The sequence below is a fragment of the Solenopsis invicta genome, chromosome 14 (assembly GCF_016802725.1).
Source record: "Solenopsis invicta isolate M01_SB chromosome 14, UNIL_Sinv_3.0, whole genome shotgun sequence".
NCBI classification, from domain to species: domain Eukaryota; kingdom Metazoa; phylum Arthropoda; class Insecta; order Hymenoptera; family Formicidae; genus Solenopsis; species Solenopsis invicta.
In genome coordinates, this window is record NC_052677.1 from 15,012,883 (window position 1) to 15,024,725 (window position 11,843).

The following is an 11,843-nucleotide window of genomic DNA, read 5'->3' on the forward strand; positions in this document are numbered from 1 at the left end:
GAATGAATTTGTAGCATAAAATAAACTTCTATATTCTGTGTTCAGACAGTTACTTTCGTAACTGTATGTCTTATAATAAATTTAGTAGAGGAGTAATCCATGCACATCGACCTGATTAAAAAATTCTCATTTTCCTATTTCCTTTTCTTCACTATAATTTCGATTTTATCTGAAAAATTCCAAAGCTGCTATTTTTCTGTTAAATGATAAGTGTTCGTATGATCGATGAATCAATGAACGGTACATCAACTTCTAGAGATTTAAAGAATTTATATATTTGGTGGAATGATTCAAATGCTTTCTCGGCAAAGAAATCAGCTTGTACACAGAATAGCATACAATAAAAGAAGGAGAGTTAGCTAACATCAACCGGAGACTATAGTTACGTCACTGTCTGGAAAAGCAATAGTTTAGTCATTGCAATCTACGACGTGCTTAGGTAAACTCAACCAGTCCGCTTATCGACGTTCTTCACGAGTGTGCATGTCGTGCGTGACTTCGCACATTCTATTATATTCTACTATCTGTACATTCAGGAGATCGACAGACGCGCATTCTTTTCAGGAGAGCCAAAATGCCGGTGAAGATCAATTGGCCCCTGCTGACGGCGACGGTTTGTCCTAACATCGGTGGCTTCGTAGGCGGCTACATCACTAAAAAGAATATGAGCTGGTACGAGGTGAGGAGATCATGCATTGCAAGTCGGCGAGATTACCACGTTATCACATGATGCATCGTGTGTAATTAAGAGAATTTGATTAGAAGAATATTACGTTTCGTTATGCGCTTTTTCTGCGGAATCTAAATATAAAACCGCGAAAGTGTTTGTAGGCGAAGGTCGTCTGCGATATACGCGAATCGATACAAGAGTGATTCGCAAGGTGTAACGTGGTGCTACCCGGATCATTTGATTTCCACTTTGCTTCAGTATAAAAAATTGGAGCCAACCTCAAACATCTTTATAATGAAAATTATTACTGCAATATTATTATTTTTATAATTACTTGCAATTATATTTCTTTATAATCTGATATTTATAATTATAATAGTTTATAATTACAATTATAATTTTAACGTATATAATAAATATATAATATTATGCATTATTTATATTAGAAATGATTATAACTGCACATATTTAATCTAATTTTTTATAATTGTACGTTATTTATAAACGTGATCATAATAACTTAAAGTTGCATATTTATCCTTATAATTACAATTGCATTCATAACGTGCGAGACACACAAATGCAAACTCCAGATAAAAGATCCAAAATATTTGTATGAAGATTGTATTCATAATCAGTAATTACAATAAATCAGTCATAAATCTCTACACGGAAAAAAATGGTTTTACTAGAGTATCTAAAAATTTAGTTGGATACAGAGCTAAACATAATTTTATCGAGCTATTAAAATAATTTCGAACAACGTTTAAGTATAATGAGCAATGCTGCAAATATTTGACATTCTAGCAATCAGTTTGAGCATTCTACATAATTATTTGATGATCTAACAAAATTATTTTCAGATCTGCATCCAGTTAAATTTTTAAATACTTTAATGAAACCGTTCTTTCCGTATAATTATCTGTCAGTTTGATTAAGATTTCATAGTCCTCGTACAATCTCTCGTTCAAAAAAGTAATTTTAATATACCTTTTCTCATGGATAACATGTTTTCTATTATCTCGATGTCTTCTTTTGTATCTTCATATGTACAAAGTTTTTCAAAAAAAAGGAACTTTTTGAAGCTCATCCATCTATAAATAAAAGGAAAGGTTTTAAACATGTATCCTAAAATTTATACTTATTGCAATACAAGTAATAAAGATTCAGTCAAGCCATATAGGGTCTTATTAGCAATTTTAAATGCAATTTAAAGCTTTGTTTAAATAATTATTCGATGTAATAAATAAAGATCGAGTGGCTATGAATATCGATCACTAATGACAAATACTCAAACAATTCAAATGGAGATTCATGAATCACTACAAAAAACTTGATCACGATGTATGACTATAAATCTGTAATTGATTATGCTTATATAATTACTGATCAAAGGCAGTCCATGATTTCTGTTCGCAAGTATCGTTTTAAATGATACGTAAAAAAAGACAGGTTTTTCAAATATTCAAGAGATTAGCACTAAAAATCTTTTTGCTGTTTCCTTTGGATATTTATATCGTAAAGTAAGTACCGATACGTTATATCGGGATACTTTTATTTCGCTTACACAAAATCTCTTTTCGTGTGAGAGGGAGAAAGACTTAACTAAAGAGCGATCAAGCAGCGCTTCTATCTACCGTCAATCGCGGAAATATAATGCTCAAGTGTTTTACAATAAATTACACCTTACCGCTAGTGATATAATAACACGTAATATATCGCTTTTGTACGTATAGATGTGTCCGCCGTTCTAAATCCGTTTCACACTCATTCCAGTCGCTGAAAAAGTCGAAAATTATCCCGCCGAATTGGGTATATGCGCCTGTGTGGACCACTCTCTACTGTACAATGGGCTACTCGTCGTATCTCGTATGGCGTGACGGGGGTGGTTTCGAGGGAGCGGCCGTACCGCTCAGTGTCTATGGCCTTAATCTCGCCCTCAACTGGACGTGGACGCCGCTATTCTTCGGGACTCACAACATAAAATGGGTATTACATCTGATTACACACGCACGTGCAACACACATACATTGATCGCAAATCTCTGGGAGCGTTCGAGTGTCCTTCGTGTAATTTTATCATCATAAATAATTATCGCTATATTAATTATATTGGAAGATATCTATAGTCGAGATAAATCCTTTCGAGATTCGTATCGCTTAAGAATAATCTTATTATTCGCGAATAAACATGACTATTAAACAGGAAGAAATTAGAAATTAATTTCTTTTTCAGTTCAGATGATAATAAAAGTTTGTATCTTTTCAAACTGACTTAAATTCATATATCTAAATAAAAGTTACGTAATTAAATAATTAAACAGAATTTTTTAATATCTTGTATAATATGTAATTTTTATTATTAGAATATAATAGTTTCTTTTAATTAAGACAGTTTGGAAGAAACAAACTTCTATCAATGCACGAATCACTCGAACAATTCCACAACCAAATCTACAATGATTTTAGACCGAAGTGAGTTTGAGGATTGCTTTGAATATGATTACAACTAACTTTCGTAAACTCACGTTTGATTGGAAAAATGCACTTTGTTGATATGCTAAAAAATAAATTTTATATAATTATTTCCAGTGTCTTTTCAACTGAATCTCTATAATAAGAAAGGATCGAGCATGTGTATGTTTAATAGATTTTTGACATGCTTTTATAGATCACTTTTGCATTAATCAAAGGTAGAGCGAGACATCATTAAATGCTTTCGGAGCAATCTTATGAAACTCCATTTCGGTCAAAAATGTGATTTAGGAGTTGATTCCGTAACCTTAACGATGTCGTTATGATATCGTTGTGCAGATTTTTTGTATCACGTAATAGCTGCGCAATGATACCATAACATCGTTAAGATTACAGAATCGACCCCTAAGACTACCGTTTTACATCCATACACAGGCTCTCTACGAAATTGCGACGATGTGGGTCTCTACGGCAGCGGTCGGGATTGTATTCTACCGCGTCAATCCTACTGCCGGTTATCTCATCATCCCCTACGTCGTGTTTAATGCTTTTGCCGTGGCGTTCAATTACGTCCTCTACCGGGACAACAAACAGCTCCCTGATGAGAAAGCCGAGGGAAAGAAAAATTAAGGACATTTACATAGTAAAACGAATACAGAAAGGGAAAAATAGAGAGACGCGGAAACACAGTGGTGTACTGTAAATGTCTGTTTAGAAAGACAGCTTTTGGTGTCAAAAAAGCATTCCTCACGAGACTAATGCTAATGGTGGGCTTAACGAGTACTTTGAATCAGAGATTTGAGTATATAAAAATCGAGTATTCGCATATATCTCTGTTAAAAGAGATAGCTTATGAAAGCGTTAAAAAAAGGAATATCACCGCAAAGTATTTCTGTCAGAAAATCTATTGCTTTTTTACTTTATTTATATTAGAGTGCATTCCGTTTTACGCATAATACGCATTATGCATTATTCATCTTTGTTTAATATTCAGTGAACAATAAGAATAAGCGATCATGCATATTATGTGTGAAATGGAACACATTCTTAATGTAAGGAATACGCATTCATATCAAAGGAAATACTTTGTAGCAATGTTTTCTTTCCTCTTTTTCATGTAAAGTTATTTTTAAAAAAAGGATGACGTGCGAAAATACTCGTTATTCAAAGGCGTTGAAAAACTTGATATTTTTGCATAGATAAGCTTAGCTTATCAATTTGGCTGTTATTTTCTTAGTTTTAATGAAATTGAGATAATTGAGTGCCCATCATTCATCATACTTTCGTGCAATCGTCATTATCGTTATGGACCATCGCAGTCGTCGGGTTCAACGAGATGTGCCTTTGCATTTAACGCACAACGCCGTTAGTATACACATATGTTTATTAATCGATATACGAAATAAAGATTAGCTATCGACCACGTGTACGTACATTATACAGTGTAATATCTTAATTGTACTAAGCTTTAATAAATCATATAAAGTAACCTGAAGAAGGATGGATGGGGGACAGGATTGTGTGGACAGGAGACTTTCATTTTCCTCTGTCTACTCCTCGTGGAACTACGGAGCCTTCTTTCGAATTAGTTAGCCTCGTTAAAATAATGTCAGCCGCGAATTTTAAGCACTCCCGCCTCCGCTTGAAGCTGCAATCTCGGCATCTTGCCTTTTGTACAGAATAGGGCAGAATATATTACACAAGAGCGAGTATGATGATACGGGCGGCTGCTCGGGCGGGATCTCTTTTAGGCGGCTGTCGTCGCCGCATTCAGCTGCCGTATTTCACAAGCGCTACGTAGGTTCTGTTGCGTAAATGTAGCCTTGCTGTTGTAGCACATACAGTCGCTTTTCTACTGCCTCTTTGTCTGAAATCAAAAACAAATCGTGATCATTGTGAATAATAGAATCGAATAAAAATTATGTTAGCGAAACAATCTAATTATTTTATTTTTAATTATAAATGAACAAAAAAGAGTCTTAATGAATATTTGTTAATCAATATTTGTTATTTGTGTGAATAGATGCAATTAATAAATTGACAAATAAATATTAAATAAATAGTAATGTGCCAAGATGTTTTCATATCGAAAATAATTTTAAATGTAAGCTAAAAATAATTATATAAGTCACAAGAAATAACCAAAGTATTTTTATTACTAGCAAAGATATCTTTTTAAAATCTCTCAAAATCATTTAAAAAATAAAAATAAAAAAAAAGAACAGATTTAGTTACAATTCGGTAAAGATCAATTATTACGTACATTTAATAAGCAGAGCTCGGTCTTGGCTATGACTGACATGCTGCGCTAACGAATGCAATAATATCTGTGCCGTGTGATATCGCTGGAAACATTCACCACCTTTTCCAAACAGTTCGTCCAATGCTGCTGACTGACACTGTAAAAGTATAATCATATCAAATATTTCGGTACATACAGATAAATGCCGACAATGCGTTCGTTTTTTAATGGCTAAAAATATATAGATGTATATTCAGTGTCTAGATAAAGAAATCAGAGATGATAAGCGTAACTAAAAAAAAAATATTAAGAGTTATTTCGGTACCATGTGAATCGCATGATTATATAGTATCTTGTCTGCTGTGGCTCCTGTTTGACGAAGAAGCCCCGCACTATTCAACTGCTTGCATTCTGTCAAGCATGACTTGAATTTGTCGTTCATGGTACTGACAACTACAAAAAAGAGCGTTTTAATTTAAATATAGTTTATATGTAACTCACACATATATTGCAGCTTCAAAATTTATATGAATCATATATGTATATATAAAAAATGGTGTTGTCGCAAGATTGCGCTCTGAATTTACAGATTACAAAAAAAATTTGAAACAAACTTTTCAAACAATTCAATATTTCTGTAGAGAATATTTTTCATTAATTATATTTTGGAAAAAAAAAGTAATGAAATTTTAACATTGCATTCAATTGTGTTTGAATTTTACTCTAAAAAAAAAAAAAAATGTTAAAATTTTTAGGAATATTTAAAAAATTTTTAAGATCCTGAGATTCTGTTTCAAGTTTAGATCTAAATCCTAGAATTCAATTCAAAATTAAAAAAATTTTTTAAATCAAAATATAGAATTTATGCATTGAATGTGTTCTACTATTGGATATTTAATGTTAAAAATAATAAACTGCGATGAGGAGTGAAGAAATGACGAGATTCCAATCCATCTTTTTCTAAAATTCACTTGAAAAATGAGAATCTATTAAACTTATACAATAATGTGTATTAAATATAATAAAAAAAACTTTACCATCCTTCACAGTAGCTGTCGGTTGTAGCCTTCCAGCTTTGAGTTCTTGAGTGGCTAGACTCAGGCCGGAGCTGAGCCACTGAAGAGCTCGTACCAGAAGGATGACCTGTTCGGCACGTTTCCTGGTGGCCGCATTACCAGCTTGTTCGATACTACCAAGAGGCGCCGGTTGTTCAATATTGCCGAGCGGACCAGCTCTGGATCTGGCAACTTCGCACACGCATTCGCACAATGCCACAACAAAATTCAACTTGGCCAGAATCTCGTTATGTTCACGTTCCATGAGTGTCTCCTCTGGTAGTTCCGGCGCGATGAACGTTAATGGACGATCATCGATTGTCGTCGGCATGTCCGGAAAGAGACTTTGAAAACTACCGGCTTCTACAGATGGGATGAATAATTAACATGGTTATTAAATTATATATAGATAAAATATAAAGACAATTATCTTTTCGTATTTATATAATATATGATATACTTTTGAGGAACAGAATGTTAATTAAGAAAAGACGTTAGAATTAAAAGTTAATGGCTATTACTACGGTATTTCTATGATAGTATTCCGCAAATTCCAATACATTACTCCAACATTAGACTTAAGATTTTAATAAAAACCATTTATTATGGCCAAAAATTACCAGATATTTCCGGAAGAGTAACGGCCCTCGTGCCGAAGGGTATGACAGGTGAATGCCTGAGAGTGTTGTTGTTGTCTTGAAAAGCTCGTGAAGTAGGTGAACCAAGCACTGCCAGCGGACCCGTAAGCAACGGTGAGGACGCGCTGTTATTGCCCGTAGATCGGCGCAATGGCGAGGTTCCGCTCGGCGTGTGCGAATGTCTCGCCACGGGGCTGACTTGCCATGTGTTAGGCGGCGGCGGAGTCTCGCTCAACCTAATTGTTGACAAATTTGCTTTAGTCCTTTATTTTATTGGATATTTTAATAATTCCACATAAATTTCCAAAAATCTGGACCTTTAATAAAAAAAAAAATCAATTTTGATATCATACAACTCGAGATTAATAGATTGTTGTTACACCATGGATTCACCGATTGATTTGTCCCATCGATAGCGAACAAAGTGTAACTAAATAAAAAGCTGAACAGGATAAATAAAGATTTGTTTAAGTAAATTTCGTTAATATACACATACACACACGCGCGCACGCGCGCGCTCGCATACAATTTTGATTAATAAAAATTACTTCTCTTTTTTTCTTTTTTTAAATCTTTCATTTTATTTTAATTTGAGAAAGATAGAATTATACAATTTAGATTATTTAGAAACTTACAAAAAGGAAGGAAGAGAAAGTTTTTTATATCTTGAATTGGTTCAAGAACATACCTTCTGCCGGGCGGAGTGCCAATGACAAACTGTACGCTAGGTGGACTAAGGGAGCCAATGTCTGGTGGATGACTTCTATGGGAGTCCACGCTGCGTTTCATACTAATCGGTTGTGAGCGGGGCACGCTGCTGCCACCGGAACGGGCGGCATTCGTCAAAGGAGACTGCGACGGTTGTTGAATCGCATTTCGTTGGCATGGAACGGGAATCGGCTCAGAGATTGGCAGGTAACATGGTCTAGGTGGACTGATGGCTTCTCTACTTGTCTGTCTGGTATATCTAATGGATAAATGAAAAAAAAATAACAAATACGATAATATATAAGACGCTAAAATAGTTATAATCAATTTGATGTCTAAAAAGTTTGAAAAAAAATTATTTAAATTACATAAACTGGTATATCTAAAAAGCAATAAAATATCACGTACTCGCCCAATTTCGATAAGCACGGCCGAGGGGGACTAACAGCTTCCCTACTCACTTGTTTGGTATACCTGGAAAAACATTAGATGAATATATAATAGACATAAAGATATGATTACAGACTAATAAAATATTTTATACCTAACTAACACAAGTAAACATAAAGTAGATGTGAAAATATTTGAAGATTAAAAATTCAGTTTTGTAGAGAATATTTCAGCCAAAATTTGTCCTGATTATTATCAACATTTTTCATAACTTTTACTTTATCTTGTATTTGTTTCTTTCAGACCGCCACTTAATATGTACTTACTTGACTGGCAGATTATTGTCAGTATCGCTACTGATGTCACTCGGTACAAGAACAAAGTCATCCTCAGGACTGGAACAAGGAGTTTCCGTCGTCTCGGGCTCCGATCTGTTGATAATTGGTGTTCCTTCTTCGATCGGAATCGCCATCGTTCCCGGAGACGCCGGCAGTTCGGTAGGTACGGGGCTTGGACTTGGACTCTCTCGGACACCAGTGAGGAATGGGTGACCAAAGAACTGATCGAAATCCATGCGGTCGGTCGCTTCGCGCCTCAACAGGCCCATCAGGAGATTTGTCAACTCAGTTGATGTTCCAGGCGGTATACTAAAAGAAAAGACATAATATTATATGTTTTATGTATTATCTTTTTTCTGCTATAATTTTATTATGTAAACTAAAAAAATTAAGAATTTTGAAAAAAATCAAATTTAAAAATTCAAAGACAGAAGAAAAACCAATATGAGTAAAATATAAATCAAAATACAATAAAAAAGTGTATAAAAATAAAAAAACAAATTTTATAAAAAAGCATTTCGATTTATAATTCAGATCTTTTTCCTCATACACTTTTTAATTTCAATGTAAATTAAATATACTAGCATGTATTGAAAGAGGATAAAAAAACTTGTTAAACATTACGCATCTCTATACCTAGGAACAAGATTGACAGTGTTCTCATAGATTGACTTGAGTGCATGAGGATTATTTGCAGGATGTGGCGCTTTCCCAGTTAGACACTGGTATAATATAGTTCCAACGGACCACAGATCCGCCTTAGCGTCATATTGAAGAGACATAATGACTTCAGGCGCCATGTACATCGGCGATCCACATAAAGTCGCGGCCATCACGCCCTCCTGCAGAAACCTAGCAAAGCCAAAATCCGCTGAAACAAAAAGAAACGCATTAATATTATTTATTAATAGAAAAATCAAGAGAATCAAGTCAAATAAAGATATAGAAATGCTCTTACCTATCTTTAATGTTATCTCATGTGGTTGTGGACAGGCTTTACCACAGTTGTGATTTAATAAGATATTCTGTGGCTTAAGATCTCTGTGGACTATTCCTTTAGCATGAAGTACTTTCATCGCACGGACTAACTGTTTGAGAAACAGCCTGATAGTATCCTCGGAAAGAGTACCTTTTGCTATTAGAAAAATGCGAATTATTCACATATGTAAAATCTTTTTATTCTATAATTAAAATATCATTGGCTTTTTTTTTATTTGATTCAACTGTATATTTTTTTCTTTTTTTTTAGATGTTTGCTCACCATTTAAATAATCTCCCAAATCTCCACCATTACAATACTCCATAACCAGGAAGACATTATGATTAGATTCCTGTATCAAATTAATTTTAATATTAATATATTTTCATCATAGTATATAATTTTGATAAATGCACTGGTCTCACCTTACAATCATACAATGCAACAACATTCTCATGATGTAGTTTGGTTAATGCCTGTAAGATAAAATATAATTTACTTGGAGTAAAAATATACAATGTTTATAACATATTTTTTTTCTTCTTCTCTCTTTTGTTTATAAAATTTTCAAAATTTGTTACAAGACAAAAGACATACCTTTAAGATTTTGATCTCCTTTTTCAGCAGGTCTTGCGATTTAGCCAAAGTTTTCTTTGTGATACTCTTGATGGCTACTACCAGATTTGGTTTCTGCAAAATACAAAAAGCAGCTAAATACAATTATTATTACTTAGTGTTAATATTATCAAAATTCCATAATAAAGTGAAGAAATTTAAATTAATTTAAAAAACAAATTAATTTAAATTAAATTAAAAAATGTCAAAATTTAACAGATGTTGCATTATCTTATGAGAAACATTTCACAAAGAAATTTCAAACAAGGAGATTAAAGCTCCTTTTGGACATTACAATAAAAACATTGTATACTAAAAATATAAAAGAACTTATAACAGATGCTACATTTCTATTAATTGAAAGTAACAAAGTACTTACAGAAAAAGCTTTATTCTAGAAATTATGCTATCTATCTTGATAAAGTTATATAAAGAAATTTCAGAGACTTGTGAAACTACTAGAACAATGGAATCAGGACAAAGAAATGTATCTGACATATATTTAAAAAAAAAATGCATATATACATATATGTTCTTCTGTGGAAGTACATACACACACACACACACACACACACACACACACACACACACACACACACACACACACACACACACACACACACACACACACACACATATATATATATAAAGATATATATATTATAAAGATATATATATATATCTTTTTTATTTATAAAAAAAATATATATGTATATATCTCAAGTAATTTTTAATTGGGACTAATTAATCTCTATTTAAAAGGAACACGAGGTAGGCAATGGATGGTGCTCACTTTGCGATGCCTGCCCCTGAAGACTACGGCGAAGGCGCCGGTGCCAATCAGGTCCTTAGGATTATATTCGTAGTCGCCGAGGATCTCCATCTCTCTCGTGCGACGGGCGATTTCTACCGACGTGTTGAGGTCCGCGGTTTACCAACAACACGAGGACGCATCGCCCGCGATCGGGGATCGATACGTGGGGGGCCCCCGTCGTCGTCTGCTCCAAAATGATACGACGTTGTCGCACAGCCAACGAAGGATCTACATCTCATCCGTCATTGTCGTTCTCGATCGTGGCGTCGTATTACAGCTGCCGACTCCAGGAAATCAAACGCGACGCAGAGGCGACAGAGCAGAAGGTGGATCGGATACGTCCTAAAACACAGGACACTTTGCGGTGAAGGGGACCGCACACTACCCCGCCGAATTGTTACGCGTCGCACGCCATTGTACGCTCCACCTCGGCATTGACGCAATTGTCCGACGGTCGAGGAAGCGACGGAATGTCGGACATCGTCGCAAAGGGCGCGACAATCGCCTGCGCGGCGCGTGACGTCGCTGAGAGAAATAGAAGTTTCTCTCAAACGAGAGCTCTTTTTTAGAACAATTTTTTAGAAATACTGTGAAAGTTAACATCTTTTCTTAAATTGCGTTCTGTTATTCGCACAGAATACTGAAAATCTAGATATAACGTAAATTATAGATTTTCAGTGCTTCAATGAATTTCGGAACACAACCTTAAAATCTTTCATACATGTGATTTCTGAAATATTTTCAAGATTTCCTATCCTATAATTTTTAAAAAATAGTTTAAACTTTTTCAAATTTTATAAGTTTTCGTTAGAAATTAGAAGAGAATGGCGAACTGGACAAGCCAATCAGATTTTGGTTACTTTAATCTGATTGGCTGATTAATAATTTGCAATATGGTGATACAAGCTTTACTTGCTTGT

General features: G+C 34.3%; 2 protein-coding genes across 3 annotated transcripts; one reads left to right on the plus strand and one right to left on the minus strand.

Annotated features, from left to right (window-relative positions):
* The first annotated feature begins 306 nt into the window (after positions 1–306).
* On the plus strand, positions 307–4,633 carry LOC105207579 (translocator protein). 2 transcript variants are annotated; one of them, XM_026132283.2, is made up of 4 exons: positions 307–439; positions 565–679; positions 2,447–2,659; positions 3,580–4,633. In XM_026132283.2, exons 2-4 carry the CDS (start codon positions 575–577, stop codon positions 3,772–3,774), a joined length of 513 nt encoding a protein of 170 aa, XP_025988068.1. In that variant the 5' UTR covers positions 307–439; positions 565–574; the 3' UTR covers positions 3,775–4,633. The 2 variants fall into 2 exon arrangements, with proteins under 2 accessions (XP_025988068.1, XP_011175419.1); XM_011177117.3 differs by having other exon boundaries at positions 422–488.
* On the minus strand, positions 4,511–11,397 carry LOC105207578 (serine/threonine-protein kinase ULK2). The gene is made up of 14 exons (XM_011177116.3): positions 10,903–11,397; positions 10,092–10,184; positions 9,920–9,970; positions 9,777–9,846; positions 9,474–9,650; positions 9,152–9,386; positions 8,504–8,824; positions 8,196–8,261; positions 7,768–8,046; positions 7,062–7,315; positions 6,424–6,804; positions 5,712–5,839; positions 5,408–5,543; positions 4,511–5,011 (listed from the first exon to the last, which is right to left on the minus strand). Exons 1-14 carry the CDS (start codon positions 10,990–10,992, stop codon positions 4,938–4,940), a joined length of 2,355 nt encoding a protein of 784 aa, XP_011175418.1. The 5' UTR covers positions 10,993–11,397; the 3' UTR covers positions 4,511–4,937.
* Positions 11,398–11,843: the final 446 nt, after the last annotated feature.